Raw genomic sequence first — 16562 nt, forward strand, 5'->3', positions numbered from 1 at the left:
TGTATCTTACAATTGATTCTATAAATAAGAGGCCTTCATACTGCCATTTTATCTTCGCAAGGTGGGTAGCTGCATGGTGTTTTCCACGTTTCATGGGCTAGTGATGTCGCATATACACCGAAATGCCATGGCAGTGTGGTATTGTGGAAGGGAGAGCAGACACCGAGGAATACTGAGGGGCTGTCATTGAGCAGGCTAAAGAGGATAGTAGCTCCATATATGAGACTTCCGAGTCATCCAGCTGCCGAGAGACTCATACTGCGTTTACTGCCAACGAGTTTGTAGTCAACATCGGCTATATGCAAATGTTTATCAGTGGGCTGGTGTGGAGTCCTAAAGTGCTAGTTCTGAATATCTTTGATCTCTTGAACCTTGCTCACACTCCACTTGCAAAAGCTCAGCAGTTCGGCGTTGCATCATTTCAGGTGCAATGCATAAGGAATACGTGCACATCCAGGTATACGTCGACCGACAAGTGCAGAAAATAGGTGCACGACAGCATGCACGAGCATCGTGTGCTGATAGTGGCCGGTGCAGCGTGATCGGCAGCACTGAAATGTACCGCGCTCAAATTTATCTGGGGTACTATCGTGCAGATTTTGTAGCGACTTTTTTGACACCTTTTCACCTCCACAAAATTGCACTTTTCATTTCCTATAATTATGCTTCCGTTCAATGCGTCCACAGCGAACCTGACGACGAGTCCGATGTACTTGTCAACTTCACCGGCTCTATCTCCTGTACAGCAGCAGCAGCAGCAGCAGCAGCACCAGCAGCAGCACCAGCACCAGCAGCAGGGGCAGGAGCAGGAGCAGCAATTCCCGTACGAGACATACCAGCAGCAGCAGCAGCATGGGCAGCAGCTTAGGCAGCAACCCTATTCAGAGCCAGCACAGTTAGCCACACCCCCAGCTGTCATGGCAACGCCTGCAACAGGACCCCCAGCCACTCCATCTGTATTGACGGTTTATCGACCAGTATTCAAAGAAGTGACAGAATCCTCGCAATATGGCGAGCCCAGCGCAAAGCGAGCGAAGCTGGGTGCTGGTTCGAGCCAGTGCTTTCGGACGCAGCAGGTTGTAATTGAGCCAATAAGTGTGCCCATTCTACCAACAATGCCTATAGAAGACATGGACGGACTGGTGCGGATGAGTGAGTATAACCGCGAGCTAGTATCGGTCTTAATGTTGTCGCAAGACAAGCTTGCCAGCATGGAACGGGAGCAGCTGCAGAAGCGGATTTTAGCCCTGCAGGCACCCATCATGGCATCGAGCGTTTCTGCGAATCCGGCACCACTGGGCTTCCCGGCGGCACCAGCCCTAACGCCTGTGTCGAAACCTGTGCTGGTGATGGCGTCAACGCCAGCAGTCAAAATGTCACCGACAAGTACACCTACACCCAAGCCTGCGGAGTCACCTCAGCATAAAATAGCGTCAAAGCCTGAAACCAAGCCTGTCGGAATAACCATAAAGTCAGCCAGCAGCGCAGCTTTGACACATGGTTCGCGTACATCCTCAGTCCATTCTGCACAGAAAAACGGCCACGAATGCAGACACACGATGCCTTGGCAGTCGAAGACAGAGCAAAAGCACTACGTCTGGCGCGTGTATGTCAAGGGCCTGGTGGAATACAAACCCGAGCAGTCACGCGAATTTCTCAGCCACTATGACATCGACGACCTCGATGTCTACCACTTCTACTTTTGCACCTCAGATGTGTGCGAGCTTATCACCACCAACCATGATGCGCCGCGGCTCGTGCGGCGACTGCGCAAACGCGGCAAAATCATACTCGATGGATTCGACCCACTGATGTTCCGCGACTCCGATGGCGAGTGGCGGAAGGTGAACCAGTGGATGAGGAGCCGCTATGCGAAGCGCCTCCTGAGCAGCTACTCTAAAAGCAGCCACCGCGACTTCCGACGCTATATCCACGCCTATGCGCGGGACATTGGCTTGGAGCTCCCGTTTGATGATATACAGCCGTGAGGAATGCAGCTGCCAGCACACTATTCTCTTCTCCGCTCCTTTTCGCCAATACAGCTTCCATGGCAGCACATTCCCGAAACCAGAATGAGGGGGGCTCGGAGACCACCAACAGTACCCCTGCAATAGTCTCAGGAAACGCCGACACAATGAGAAGGCTGGGCACCTGGAACGATCAGCTTGCAAGTACCGTGTTGCAGCTCCAGCAGAGAGTGGCGAGGTTTTCTGCTGACCAGCTTGCGTCAGAGGCGACGAGGGAGCCTCCCAGGCTGCCACAAAGGCGAGCGAAGAGCCCATCTTCAACATGACCGATGAGCCGGTCGCCAGGGCCACATGGGGGCCGTTCATCGAGAGCACGGAGGAGCGAGTCGCCAGCATCATCAAAACCCCTATCTCGGAACATTGCGCATAGCTACTCCACGTCAGAGCCCGGCAGAGCGCCAAGGGCCAGTGCTAGTTGCACTAGTGACTTTAAGCGCCGGATCCGACGCGTGTACACCCGTGGCCTGTTCAGACCAGATCAGCGCTACAAGGTCGTCTTTTGGCACAGGGTCTGCTCTGACATTTGCGAGTTCTTCGTCGACAAGGACTACGTGAGACAATTTGTGGACAGGCTTCATGAGAAAAAAATCGGGACTATTCGGTCCTTCATGCCTCTGCGTCCCACGCATCTGTCGCTGTCAGTCGACGAGCAGAGCCTACGCCAGTCATATAGAGATTGCCAGGAAAGGCGGTTCCAGGCACTCCTTCAGAACTATGCCAGCGAATTTGATATCAGGCTCTGCTGAATCCAGGGCTTTCAGCTTGGCTAATTACGCCACAGCCGGGCCAGCCCCACTGTTTTTTTGGCTTTCTTGGCTCCACTTGTAAAAAAAATTCTTTGCATAGCTCACATTCTGAAATGCTACCTTCCACACTCAGCAACGGGGCGAGGAAGCACAACACGCAAGATAACGCGCCAGCACATGTGTCTGTACAGCTGGGGCAGCCGTCAAAGCTGGAGCCAACGCTGTTCCCTGGCCAGGACATGGGCGAGTCAGCAGCGAAGTTGAGCGACTGGAACAACGAGCTTGTGACGCTGGCGCTGCACTTGCAGGAGCAGCTCAATGATCTGCTTGCTGCACAGCAGCGGCAACCATCGTTATTAATTGCCCAGCCTTTCACGTATCCGCTGCCTCCTGAATCTCACAAGCAGGAGATGCCAGTACTGCCACCAGCAAAGCTGGACCTGTCCCGACCATGTCGCAGCGACTACAAGCATGGCGTTCGGCGTGTGTATACTAAAGGGCTGGAGAAAGCACAGAACATGACAATGAAGAAGAAGCTTGCTTCCCTCGGCGTTGATGCCGAAAAGGTCATCTTCTCGCACACCCTCCCCTTCCAGACACGCGAGTTTATAGTCGTTAGCGACTATGTAAAAGATTTCTGCGCAAAGATTCAGCAGTCTGGGTTCGAAATACTCGATAAATTTGACCCCCTGGATCCACAGCACCCGCTTCTCACCAGTAAACAGCAGAAGCAGTATCCTTCGCGATACCGTGCGTCTCTAGCTCCTGTGCTCAAGGCCTGTGTCGGAAAGGTGTACAGTCGATTCAAATCCTATGCCAGGGACTATGCAAAGGACATCGGGTACAAGGTGTAACCTGGAGTCTTTGGACACCCAGCGTGGTTGAGGTTTAGGAATCCTTGCAGCCGTTTCTTGCAAATAACAAGCTCGTACTGCGCCCAGCAGCTGACAATTGCCGCGTATTGCCCAGGATCCCTGGCAAGGACGCCGACAAAAAGTGCGCGTGCAGCCCAGCTTTTTGCTGGTGCTGATCAGCACCGTGCTAAGCGCCAAGGGCGGCGGAGGCTGTCTTCATCGCGGTGGCCCCATTTAGGCCTCCCTGCATTGGTGCAGAATTTTCTCGTCACTCTGCTCTGCTTTGTTGCGTCTTTGCTGTCTTTTTCTTACTCTCGCTCACCTCGAATGCGCTGCTTTACGTAATGTCGCAAACACGAACGCGAAATGCGCAGCTTGCTACAGAGCTATCGTCTAGCCCGCCGACCCTTTCTCAGGTTCTGCGGCTGACACCAGAACTTGGCCCGCAGCAGCAGGCGCAGTCTGCAGAGCAACCAGAGCAGGAGCCGCTGAACCAGCTAGCGCGCAGCGACTCTGCAGCAGGCACAGGAGCGGAGGGCATTGTCACCGAATCAGCAGAGCAGCCCACAAACCAGGCTGGCACCAGCACACTACGCGCTAGCGAACTGGAAAGCCAAGCTCAGCAGCAGCAGCCTCCAGTGCTCGGCCGCCAGCGCTCAGGCAGCTCGGAAGGTAGGGAAGATACACAGCCGACTGATGTTGCCTGGCAGCCCAAGCGGATATGTGTGCGTCCAGAAGGAGTGAGCCCAGCCTTCACCGGCAGTCAGCAATCGAGGTTCTTTCCGCGCCAGGTGACTGATGCGCCTGGCAATGCGCAAACGACTGATGATTTCCAGTTGCCTAGGGTTCGTTTGAATGAGGACCAAGTGGGCACAGAAGCGGTGCAGGTCGAAAGCAGCCCAGTGGTATTGGTCCACGATCCCTCGGGTGATGCTGGCGAACCAGCAGCACATGGACAGGAGGAACATCCAGACCACAGCAATGAAGATGACGACGACTTTGCCAGGCCACCAATTCCGCCACATTCGTTGGCTGAGAGAGCATATGCACGGCCAGCGCTACACCGTGCGTCCATGTCGGCAGCGAGCTCAATCGGTGATATGTGCACTGACAGCGGCACTGCCACGCCCAAACTAGACGACGCTGCTGCAGCTGCTGACGATATTGAAGCTGAGGAGAGCAACACATGTATAATCTGCTACGAGCGCTGGACGCATCGCGGCAACCATCAGCTGGTGTCGCTGAAGTGCGGACATCTGTTTGGTTACAGCTGCATTAAACGATGGATCGTGCGCGGTCCTAGCGGCCGAGGACGCCAGAGTGGCTACAACAAGGACAAAGCAGGATGCCCTGTTTGCAAGCAAAAAACAGCAGTCAAGGATATCCGTAAGCTAGTGGCCACGGCTATTACAGCGGTCGATGGCGAAAAGCTGGAGAATGCGCGTGCAGAGATTAAGCAGCTGCAAGACAAGTGTGCTAAGCTCGAGGGTGACGCCTCCCACTACCAATTCGAGTACCACCGTATGTTCAATGAGGTCCAGAAGCTGCGCAACCAACTCGATGAGGCCGTACAGCAGAAGCAATGGATCCTGATGGAGAAGGAGAACCTCGAGAAGCACCTGGCAGAGACTCTCACCTGTAGGCCAGCCAGCGAACCAAAGCCGAGTTTGCCACAGGCAGTCAGCATGGAGGAGAGCACGCTGGCTAATGGAGAAAAGCTAGCGGTGCGTGCGGCCAGTCTCGGCAACATTCCGGCGCGGGTTGATGATAGCCAGCTGGACTTTAATATCGGCGATATCGACATTGATTTCGGTGCCGCCATTCCCAGTTCACCAGGAGCCACCGACAACGACACAAAGGGTGCTCCTACACTGCTCCTACATCCACACTCACGCCCACAGATGCAGAGCTTTTATTTGCCACGGATGCGGCTAGCTGCAACAGTGCCAATCGCAAAGAGATCCGGAGACTCGGCACGTCTGCTGGCGTTTCACCCACATGAGCCAGTACTCTATGTGAGCCATTCCAATGCCAAGACACGCAAGCACACAATGGCACAGGTCAATGTGCATGACCCGGCAGCACCGCCCTTCTTCATGCAGCCACTGCACAGCGAAGAAATCCGCGGCGCAGAAGTCAGTCCACATATGTCAGGTGTGCGGTATCTGCTGACGGCAAGCATGGACCACACGGCTGCCCTGACAAGCTTAGGGTCGGGAGTCGGTGGAAGCAGATCGCCGCCCATGGTGGCCAATCGGTTTAAGCTGGGCGAGCGCGGGTGGTCGTGTGCGTGGGATCCGATCGATCCAAATGTGTGTTATGTTGGAACTGCCAAGGGCCTTGTCCAGATGTTTGACATACGCAAGCCCAGTTTGGCGGTTCATGTCTGGGATGGCCCAGCCAGTGGGGCCCGCCTGCTGAGGCCAGCGGTGAATTCGAATGGTAAAATCATCACTGGATGCTCGCCGATCCACAGCATTGCCGTCGTACCGTCGTCCCGGTGCAGTCGGTTGCTGGTGGCGAATTCGCTGCACGTGTACTCGCTGCCTACCCCTGAATTCAAGCTTGGCCTCGCTGATTCCAGCACTGCAAAGACCTCAAACGAGTGGATACGCCTGACTGATAGCGAAGCACACAACAACCCATGCTACTCGGTGTCGTTTGATCCGCGACAGAGTTTGGCCGCTGCATCGTTTAGATCGCCTGGCGGGTCGTCACGGCGGCAAGAGACAATACACGAGATGTTTGATGTCGAATTCGGCAAAGACAACCAGGTGTCATGGAATCGGCGCCATCAGATCAACGTCGAGTCGTGGCAGAGCAAAATGACACGGTCGACAATCTTTTCCTACTACGCAGAGCCACCGTACAACCGCTGGCAGTCTCTGATGTGTGCTGGCATCGAGAGGTCGCGCCAGGTCAAAGTGTGGGACGGTAGTGCTGCGCAGGCCAAAGAGCTCGTTTCGCTGAGCGATGTTCCGGCCACCGAGTACGTGGTCGACATCAAAGGGTGCCAGTGGGGGCTGTCGGATACGGGTAACCAAAAGACCACTCTGGCAACCCTGACAAACTCCACGGTCCGGTTGTACGATATTCGATAAGCATACGCAACTATGAAATAAAGAGCTTTTTTGTTTTTAGTTTAGCAAGCACAGTGGCTCCTGGCTGAGTAAACAAGTGTATCTAGAAAAAGTCCGCAAAATCGTCGGCATGCCGGGTTGGAACGGCGTCGTCACTGTCGTCGTCTCCATCATCGCCAAACAGATCCTCGGCGACAGCGCTCTTCTTCTTCTTGCCACTCATCTCAGCCTTCTTGAACACCGCGTCATAGCTGCGCGCTTCCTTTTCACTCTTGCGCTCTTTAATAATCTTGAGCTCCTCTGCACGCTTCTTCTCATACACCCTCTTCAGCTCGCGCTTCTCATCCTTGTCCCTGTCAGCCCTTTGCTGACGCAGATCTGGGTGCTCCTCGCGCTTGGTCTTGTTTAACCGGTTCACAATCGCGTTCTCGCGCTGCTTTACGTGCACACGCTTCACCTGCCGCGGGTTGTGGAAGCTCACCTGGCCGGTCGCCATATCACCGCGCTTCAGCAGGTTTGCCCAGGGCGTGTAGATAACTGTAATGTCGTTCTTTTTGTTGCCCTCGATACTGTTCGCCTTTACGAGCTGCGCCATGTCGTCGAGCAGCTCCTGCGGGATCGTTTCCCAGGATTGGCCATGGCTAAGACGCAGATATACGTGGGCAGAGGAGAGCTTGTCGACGTGGAACCAGACATCCTCAGGCCATCCGTACTTTATCAGGTCCTCGTTCTCAAACTTATCCTTGCCCATGTATACCATGGCGGGCGGGTCGACGACATTGGACGTAAAGTACAAGACCATTTTTTTTTAAAAAAAAAAAAAAGAACGAATTCAGAGCGTGAATTGAAAAGAGCAAAGGTAAAGAGGGCAAAAATCGGCGAGCCGATAATTTTTGGGGACAAGAAAAACTCTTGTATGAACAGTGCGCCCTGCAATGGCAGGGCAGTGAAACAGCACCAAACCCGGGCTAGTTGCCGTAGAGCGAATAAATGCAGCCATCACTACCACTACATCATCACATCAGGCATGTGTACACAGTGTTTGACATGAGTGGACGATGAGTGTATCGGCCAGTAACACAGATCGTTCTACAAGCAGGCATACCAGTAGCATTGGGTCTGTTAGAGAGGCGATTGATGGAAATGTATGTATCAGATGTGGATGATATAGTTATTATTTCTTTAGCACTTGACAGTGGTGGTCTTGCCGTCGTTGTCCAGAGCCTTGATCGAGCTGCCCCACTTGTACTGCTTCTGGGCAACCACGTACTGGTACGACTTGACGCGGGTGATGCTGTCTGCCCACTCCTCCTGCGTCTCCTTGTTGTGCGGGTTCTTCAGGTCATCCATGCGCACCTGCAGGAACTTTGTCAGCCAGACGATTTCATCGACATTGTGGCCGTTGATCTTGAGCGTGCTGCCCGACGAGCCCTTGGCATCGGCCTTGAACGACGCGCTGGTCTTCTTGATCAGTGCACCGACCGAATCGGGATCCGAGCCATCGCCGTGCTGGATTGTTGTGTCGTACAGCTGGGCGCGGGTCACGTCGAGCTGCGCACCCAGCTTATCCGCCAGCTTCTGCGACGGGTCAAAGTACATCTCGTCGCGCACCTTGTCCTGCGCCGCGCGGAACTTTGCGTCCGACTTGCCCAGCTTGCCCCACACCGAGCAGTAGCCGTCCAGCCCGCTGACCGAGCCGCTGTTCGACTGGTCCAGCTTCTTCATGACCGCGTCGTACTTGCTGAATGCGTCCTTGCCGCCGGTCATCTTGTGGTACTCCTGCAGGACGACCCAGGCGTCCGAGGTGCCGGTGCAGAACCCAGCAATGCCGGCTGTGTAGCCGCGCCCGTCCTTGAGGTTCTCGCAGTAGTCGTAGTGGAAGGCGGTGTCGCCGTTCTCGTAGATGTTGGTCAGACCCAGAGCGATCTTCTTGGAGCAGGCAGACATGGCGGCGTTGGTCGTGGCGATGGTGGCAAGGAGGCCAAGAGCGGTGGCAGTGAACTTCATGGCTTATTAGTGCTGTTGCTGGAGTGGAATGGGTGTGTGAGGTGGTTGCTGGTGTTGTGCTGGTGTTGTGATGATGTAGTGGTAGTTGCAGCCAGCAACCTGCCTTTTATATCTAGCGATTCAGACTGCGTTTTCGAAACACGGCTTGAGTGCACCGCCGGTAGCCAAGAACCGACTCAAAGACCAGGACGGGCTTTCTGGCACCAACTACCAAGAAACTCGGTTTCTGGAAACGGCTGGGATATCCTGCTGAGCAGACCTTGGCTGCACGGATTTGCCACACAGCCAGGTTTTGCACCTGCCTTATTTTCCAGGCAGCGGCGATCCTTCTGTCTGGCCAGCTAAAAATAGGAGCGTGTCCGCCAGGAGACCTCCCGGACCGGCGCTTGGCATACCTTGGCGGTCCTAAAGACGAAGGATACGCCTGGTGTTGTTCCGCGGTATCCTGAACAGGCAAGTGGATCTGTTCTGGATTCAGTTAGCGGGCATGTGCTGCAGCCGACACCAGCTATAGGCTCCTGCCGTAGCAACGCCAAGCGGATCTGGTTCAAGAGATCCAGGCAATGTGTTTTTAGGACTCACAATCTGCGAATCAAGCGTACCGGCATTTTAGGCTCGTCCACTTGCTACTACACTGTCTCGAACACCTAGTGGCAGTAAGGGATGCGGTGGTGCCAATCCACTCATTCACTGGTGGTAAAAGTGGCATAATCGACCAGCTTTGTAGGTGCATCCTCAGCCCATTCTCTCGAGAGAAAAAGAGGTTTGGGCTATCCTAGTGATAAGCTTATGAGCAAAGCTGTCTGGGATATCGAGCTCGCTTGCTGCTTTAGCTGCAGTCACTCTATGCGCAAACGTCCTTCCAGCAATTTCGTCTTTGGCAATCCACATGTAATTCGATACAGCAATAAAATTGAGCAGCAGCATATTTGGGAAGTGCTTTTCGATGAAGCTGCGCATCCTGCTGGGAAGGTCTCATGTAGACGTTCGGTGATTGTATGTCTGATGCTGCTTCCCCTTGTCACATGCATTGCACTCCAAAAATTCAGGCCCCAGCAGCTCCCACCAGCTTTGCAATGGCTGCCCAGTCGACACACGATCTTGGCTCCAGTTGTTTTACTTCAGACAACATGTATGTGTGGATCCTCAGCCTCATGTGGACCAGTAATATGGTTAATCGTATGAACGCGAGTTTTACATTGCACTAGAAAACGGCCAACCTGTTCAACAGCAGCCATCCAATCAAAGCTATTGCCGTGTTCGTGAAGGCGAGCCAGTCAAGCGGGCTCTGTATCTGTACCTGTATCATCTGTCCAGTCGTTCGTTTCTGACCCAGCTTGTTCCATGTCCAACATCCCACCAACTACTTCAGTATTGGCCATGCGTAACACCCCATCCACATTGACTATTTAGCTTCCATGGGTCGCAGCCATATTTCGACTGGAGGATCGAGAGCCCCATCCACGCAGAGGTTGTATGGGACGTATTCTGCGTTGATGGACTATGAAGTCTATAGCTAGATAGGGATCTGCTGAAAGTGTCAAGGAAAGAAAGACACGGCCTATGTGAAATACGAAATGCTCATTTATACATAGCGGCATGCTGCTTCTGATTTCTGGACGAGCGTGAGATGCTTACTGATTCGCAATTGTCGTATTCGTCGCAGAGCAGCACTGTCCTTTGCTAGCATCAATGTTCTAGCTGGTTTAGTAGAGCACAAAAGATAACTCCTATGCCATGGGAAAGACGTTAGTTCTACATAGATTCGCATATAGTATATATCCACTTCAGGAAAATAGTCTCCATTATACAACACTTGAACCTATGTGTATTAGGAGGTTTCTAATTTTATTGTTGCTTAATTTGTTTAAAATTTCACCGCGATCCAAGAACCGCATTTGGTTTCGAAGGCCATCATATTTCGACTATTTTTCTTACGATTCAGTGCATAATCGGTAGAATGATCGGTTCATAATAAAGGCGCTGGTATCCCAGAGGTTTGCCTACATACACAGCTGGCGACATAGCACCTGAAGAACACAAATGATGGACTGTCGATTCGTTATTGAGTCTTTGGGAAGAAATATACTGATGATGAAAAGTAAGGAATACTCCAAAAGCCTAGTTGCTGTCGGTACTCAAACGAGTAGCAAGCTCAACGAAATGCTTGACTCTCATGAGGTCTGAGCGCGATATGACAATATCAATACAGGAAAATGAGCGAAAAGTACGGACTGTTGGGCACCGTAACGCTAGACTGATTATCAGCCGTGCAGACTGTACATATCCTTCACACTCGCTGGGAAAGATGGTAATACTTTGCAGAGTCTTAGAGATGGGAGAACCAGGTAGAGCTGCACTGCTAGCACTGGTCATAGCCCGGCAAATGTGGCCAATGAGATTGACGGCGTCGTTTTTTGTCAAGCCCACCTGCACCAGAGATTTGACCATGTCTGGTAGATCTGCTGTGTCCCCCAAAGCAGCATTTCTGCGACAAGTCACTGAAAGCTCGCGAAGGAATGGCAGTGAGCCAATCAAGTGAAGAACTTGCTCAGAAGTACATTTCACTCCAGGGATCTTCAGAGAACGGAGGGTTGGGGCGAAGCTATCGATATGTGGCTGAAGAACGGCGTAGTCAAAATAAAAACCATTGCTGACCTCGATCACTGGTGTCCGGTGAAAAGCACAGAGTATGACCGGAATATGATCTTCAGTAATTGTGCTGGGGCTAGAATCTGGAGTCCTTAGTCTCAAAAACTCCAATGCCCTAAACTGTCCCTTGTCCAGTAAATTGGCCCGGATGAGTGTCTCGATAGTACTGTTCCATACATGCATATCCAGGAACGTAAGCGAATCTTCTGATCCACGGAGAATGGAGTCGTCCAAAAATGAATTCCGCCCATGGATAACCAAAGTTTTAAGTGCCGGGAATGGCACGCCCGCAGATGAAGAGCGTGCTGCCACATTCCTGGAATTGTCCATAGTACATAAACGAAGATCATGGAGTTTGGGGTACACAACCACTGAACCGTCGCTGTCAGCCACGATGCGCCTGATCAGAACAGCCTCACTCAGCCTTAGGCGTAGTTGTTGTAGAGACTGCGAGTTTTGACGGATAAGTGCAAAAGTATTTTCCATTTTACCACAAGCAGAGGTGACGAAGCTCTGCAAGGGAGTGGTATCTACAGGGAATGGAAGTACATAGGACAGACAATTCCCGCCAGCAGTAATGGCAGCTCTTCCAGCGAGCAGACATTTTAAGAGATCAACTATATAAGAAGGAAGAATATAACGTGAGAGATCCCAGCTGTACTTCACTACAATGTGCGTAATGGATGGAAATATGCGGAATAGCTCATCACCGAATTGGTGTGAATGTAGTTTGGCCAGTTGGGGGTTTACCCTGTTAGACGTTCCGTTAAAGATGAAAGTGAGACTTCTAATGCTTGGCAGCGTGAGGTCGCTTGGTACATGCTGCCTTAACAGGGCTGCTTCTGGATTCTGGAATATGTTGTTCGTTTGAAGTTTAATCGTGATTCCTTTAATCAGGTCACAAGCACCAAGTTTATGAGCCCAGTTAAGTGACGGCTGGGTATTGGTGCCTACATAAACACAACGGAATATATGGCCGAGGGAAGTCTGTCTCCATGACTGGCAAACATGAGACACTGGCATTAGGATCGCATATGCCGGTTTCAGACCATGCTGACCAACACGTATGGATTTTCCGGGCTTAAGGTAATAAATAATACGGTCCAAAATGATAATAGGAGGGCGTTGTGCAATAGACTCCATTGCAGGAAAATGAAGAAATGAGGGTTGAAACGAAAAAGTGGGAGCTTGAATAAACCAATATGCTTGAGGTGAGACACAGGAGATATTGGAAGAAAGGCGACTAGAGCAGAAGAAAAGTGGTGTCGGGAGGAGGAGCCGAGGCATTTCGCTGAATCTAGCAGGTTTATAAACACACTCGTTGGTGGCATTAGGAACAGGTGCATTCCTAAGTTGCCATCTTCGGCAGCAGCTCTAGCATGCTGCTTTTGCCAGTTCCTGGCCTGGCTGCGTATGGTTCAGTATCTGGCCATCTTTGAGAGCGTGAGTGTGAGGGTGAGTGAGAAAGCCTCTTGTTTCAAATCCACATGGTGAGCTGCGTACCCCCTGTTGGGGCACAGTCATGGCAAACAATGGCCATCGTATCTTTTTATCAGAGCCAAATATATTGCTAAAAACCACCTACATTCCATATTTGTAAACATTTTGCTGCAGCATATATTGCCGTGCGATGTGTTGCCATTGTTCATGGCAGCTCCAAAATATATTTTTAGGTTTTCCTCATCGGCACAGATTCTTGTCATGAGCCGCCTACAGTGGAACTTTGGCCCCGCGAGAGTGAGGAGAAACAGGGGGAAGAAAACCCACTCCTGGCTCATAAAAGCAGGCCAGATTTCGCCCTCTCCAAAACCCTTTCTCCTCGTCCTGCAAATAAAATCTCACTACATGTAATTCTCCCTCTATTCGCATATTTGCACACCCTCTCTTTCGTGGTATTCACCTGTTGCATCAGTCGTGCAAACTCACCAACTATTCTTCTCACAATACTGCTGCTCCACCACTCGCTGCTCCGTACCACTCTCTGAACAGGCAAGTACTCGATCACAGCTGTTTGCTTCGTATTCTGCGCTAACCATTTTTATTGTCGTTTTCTGCTAACGCACGCTTGTCAATATAATGGAGCTTTGTTTATTGCTTTTGCTCCACTTGTAATTCGCAACACCGCTACACATTTGCACATCATGTTTTGGACCTGCCCTTGCAGGTTTCTGGTCGCTGTTCGATCTCTCCTCTCTCTTGCCTTTGTCTTCACTCTGACTCGCAAGTCTGTTCTAGTCGATATGTGGTGTTTGAACCGATCCGGCTTTCCATGCTCGTACACTCACCCACGAAAGTATTGTCCCGTGCTGTCCGGTGCTGGGTAATGGGGGATCGTCACCTGGTGGTGTCCCGGGAAGGTGGTGATGGTTGGGATTCCATCAGGCCCGGTTTAAGGGGTGCTGTGAGGCCCACGTGGCAATGGCCGTAGTGCAGGAGTTGCATGAGTTTGGTAGGTCTGGTAAGTCATTCATTTTCGCTCAGCTGAACTTTCTAGTGGGCCAGTACTGCATTTGGAATATTAAAGGCGAACCAGGGACTGAGAGGCAGTGGCGACTAGAGATCTGCAAGCGCTGGTGCAAAATATGCTGTACAATTGTTGGCGAAAATGGTGTTACTCCTTCGACCCAAGACATACGTAGACACTTCAAGAGCCTATTCAAGACAGCAGACGGTTTCTGGCAGCGCTACCCTGCGTATAGACTAGAGGAATAGCGAGGTTCAGTACGTTAGTCTCTGAAGGTGTAGTTTTCGAATAATCTGTAATCGGATATATTGCACAATTTTCAATGGACATGGCGAGACACAGATAATAAGTATGCCATATACACTTCAAACACGTGGTGAACCGCATGGAAGTGTATCATAAAACTACATGGTAGCCTAAGTTGTCCAGCACTTGACAGTGGAGGATGCCCTTTATACACCAGATTTGGGTCTGAACTAGTTCTCTATTTGACAAAGTGATTCCTTTTCCGCATGACGCTTACAGAACTCACTGTGCGTAGACATTATCTAGCTGCAAAATCACATGAGAGAGTAGTAAGTGAAGCAATTCATGGTGCCGAGAAATTACATGGCCGTTTTTTGATAGCCATTCACCGCAATGCGAGACACTGCCACAAGCAACGCTGCCGGCATTAGAATATAGCATAGAGAGACGCAGTGTATCTGGGCTGTCGTATTGGCAACAGTTGATATCGCTGTACAGGTATTTCGATACTGCCTTACTTGAATCTCCAGTGTCAGATTTGGCGATTTGCAGGTCGGATAAGCACATTCGTTACATTGGCTCCTTCTCCAGTTGGTATGGGCAAACAGAAACACAGGAGGGCTGAGTATCAACATCTTGCGTGGCTGAAAGAGGCAAAGTCTAACGGAGCTACCTATATCTATTCAATCTCAGGAATGATAACGATATGCAATCAAGGTAGCTGAAGTTATTGCAAAGGACGAACCGATATTGTACTAATAGTTAAGGCAAATAGGCATACTTTAAAGGTTCCCATCAACCATAGTAAAGTAATATCATTTCTAGATATCCTGATCAGGGAAGAACACTTTGCGCGTGTTCTCAAACACCTGGTCAGCAAGATCCTGCTCGCTAATGCCATGCAGCGATGCAAGAACCTGGAGAACCTGGCGTATCATGCACGGCTCATTGCGGCTTTTGACCATGCACTCGGGAGTCCACCGCTCCTTCTTCTTCGCCTCAGGTGCCTTCCAACCGTCGGAGTTCTCAGGCTTCAGCAATTTGTGACTCGCATGGGTCGGTCTAATTTCACAATACGGGCAGTCAGTTTCAATCATCAGCCGGTCCACTGGAATCTGCTTGGCAACTTCCAGGTTCTCCTCGGTCTTGAGCGAGCAGCCATTGAGGCCAATGTACAAGCCCATTTCAAGCAGCTCTTTGGCTTCGTCGATTGGGCCAGTATACGAGTGGACAACGCCTGTCGAGAACCTGTGCCGGTTCTCCTTAATCATCTTGGCAAAGTCGCCTCCCGTATTGCGGTTGTGCAGAAACATAGGCAGCTTGGTAGCTTCAGCCAGCGCAAATTGACGTGCAAAATACTTGTGCTGTGGTTCCTTGTCCGAGAAATGCAGGCGGTCATAGTCTAGCCCACATTCACCAATAGCCACCACCTTATCGCGGTTCTTCTCAGCAAGGTCTTGCAGCTCCGCAAAATACGCATCTGCTCCTGCGCTATGCTTGTCGACCTCGCTGGTCCGTGTTGGGTGACACCCAACGGTTGCATAGAGACCAGGGAACTCGCGCGCCAGTGCAATCGCTTCTTTGCTCTCGTGGAGGTTTCCACCTGTAACCATCATGGCGACAACTCCAGCTGCCCTTGCCCGGTCCAATATCTGCTGCATGTCGTCCGGATGCGACTGTTTGCCCCGGTAGAGGCCGCGGAACACGGGGTCTGTGAGGTTGGCTCCAATGTCGATCAGTTTCATGCCTTGCCTGGTTAGTTGCGTGCGCAAGTGGTTCATAAAGTGAAGGAGTGCAAAAATTATTTCCAAAACGACCTTGCATGCCATGTTTCACACTCAAGCTGCTCGGGTCTCTGATTTTCTTGCAATCTACAGCGGTTATGGATGAATTCAAACCCCGCCAATTGTCATGTGCTTGGCCTACACCGTATATTTAAAATGGCTAATATTATGTAAAGCTGTTTAGAGTTTGCATGTTGGGAACATCGCCTTGGCCGTCGAACTGCCCACCATTCCGAGCGCCCTCTCGATGTGCCCCTTGGTTGGGTTAGGGATCAAATCGTCAAAGTAACCAACAATCATATGGTAAATACCCTTGCCGTCTTTGCTGAGCGTGGGATATCTCTTATCAAGCTTGGTGCGCAAGTTACGCTGCTGATCTGGCCACTGACCAAGTACACATTCAAACCGAGCATTTGTAATTGCCATGCGCAGTTGCTCACTTGCATGAACAAGCAGGGCAAATATGGCGAGGAGGATGAGAGTCAATTTCAGCATATTCTAGAGATATTGGGTGTTTTCACATCAGTATGGAGACAGGATGCAATGGAAATAGACAGGGGTAAATATTGTTACATGATGCCAGTGTCGGTGCGGTCAGCTACTAGAGACATAGTACCGCTACAAGCGGGGTATAGGTGTCACCCATATATAGGTTAAAAATAGATCCCAGCCTCTTGTTTTCAGCCTGGCCAGGTAGAATGT

At 51.3% G+C, this 16562-nt stretch overlaps 7 protein-coding genes across 7 annotated transcripts; 3 read left to right on the forward strand and 4 right to left on the reverse strand.

Moving 5' to 3' along the window:
• Positions 1–662: 662 nt before the first annotated feature.
• DL89DRAFT_295344 (uncharacterized protein) lies at positions 663–3627 on the forward strand (the record flags this gene model as incomplete). Its single annotated transcript, XM_040890630.1, has 6 exons — positions 663–1454; positions 1572–1966; positions 2232–2352; positions 2414–2518; positions 2558–2691; positions 2919–3627. The coding sequence occupies 6 exons, from the start codon at positions 663–665 to the stop codon at positions 3625–3627; spliced, it is 2256 nt and encodes a 751-aa protein (XP_040740448.1).
• Positions 3628–3971: 344 nt separating this feature from the next.
• DL89DRAFT_295345 (uncharacterized protein) lies at positions 3972–6728 on the forward strand (the record flags this gene model as incomplete). Its single annotated transcript, XM_040890631.1, has 1 exon — positions 3972–6728. One exon carries the CDS (start codon positions 3972–3974, stop codon positions 6726–6728), a length of 2757 nt encoding a protein of 918 aa, XP_040740449.1.
• On the reverse strand, positions 6638–7590 carry DL89DRAFT_270007 (cytoplasmic protein). Its single transcript, XM_040888526.1, has one exon. The coding sequence runs from the start codon at positions 7507–7509 to the stop codon at positions 6811–6813; it is 699 nt and encodes a 232-aa protein (XP_040740450.1). The 5' UTR covers positions 7510–7590; the 3' UTR covers positions 6638–6810.
• A 299-nt stretch (positions 7591–7889) lies between these two features.
• DL89DRAFT_270008 (chitosanase) lies at positions 7890–8716 on the reverse strand (the record flags this gene model as incomplete). Its single annotated transcript, XM_040888527.1, has 1 exon — positions 7890–8716. A coding segment is annotated over one exon (827 nt), but the record flags the coding sequence as incomplete, so codon positions are not given.
• Positions 8717–10835: 2119 nt separating this feature from the next.
• Positions 10836–12653, reverse strand: DL89DRAFT_260114 (uncharacterized protein; the record flags this gene model as incomplete). Its single annotated transcript, XM_040885754.1, has 1 exon — positions 10836–12653. One exon carries the CDS (start codon positions 12651–12653, stop codon positions 10836–10838), a length of 1818 nt encoding a protein of 605 aa, XP_040740452.1.
• Positions 12654–13501: 848 nt separating this feature from the next.
• Positions 13502–14163, forward strand: DL89DRAFT_270010 (uncharacterized protein; the record flags this gene model as incomplete). The annotated part of the gene is made up of 1 exon (XM_040888528.1): positions 13502–14163. A coding segment is annotated over exon 1 (179 nt), but the record flags the coding sequence as incomplete, so codon positions are not given.
• A 456-nt stretch (positions 14164–14619) lies between these two features.
• DL89DRAFT_270011 (deoxyribonuclease TATDN1-like protein) lies at positions 14620–15909 on the reverse strand. The gene has a single exon (XM_040888529.1). It carries the CDS (start codon positions 15903–15905, stop codon positions 14898–14900), a length of 1008 nt encoding a protein of 335 aa, XP_040740454.1. The 5' UTR covers positions 15906–15909; the 3' UTR covers positions 14620–14897.
• Positions 15910–16562: the final 653 nt, after the last annotated feature.

This window comes from Linderina pennispora, assembly GCF_002104995.1.
Source record: "Linderina pennispora strain ATCC 12442 chromosome Unknown DL89scaffold_15, whole genome shotgun sequence".
NCBI lineage: Eukaryota > Fungi > Kickxellomycota > Kickxellomycetes > Kickxellales > Kickxellaceae > Linderina > Linderina pennispora.

Excerpts from the sequence above, each read along its gene's own strand:
- DL89DRAFT_270011 (XM_040888529.1), bottom strand. The coding sequence starts at position 15,905 with ATGGCATGCAAGGTCGTTTTGGAAATAATTTTTGCACTCCTTCACTTT.
- DL89DRAFT_270007 (XM_040888526.1), bottom strand. The coding sequence starts at position 7,509 with ATGGTCTTGTACTTTACGTCCAATGTCGTCGACCCGCCCGCCATGGTA.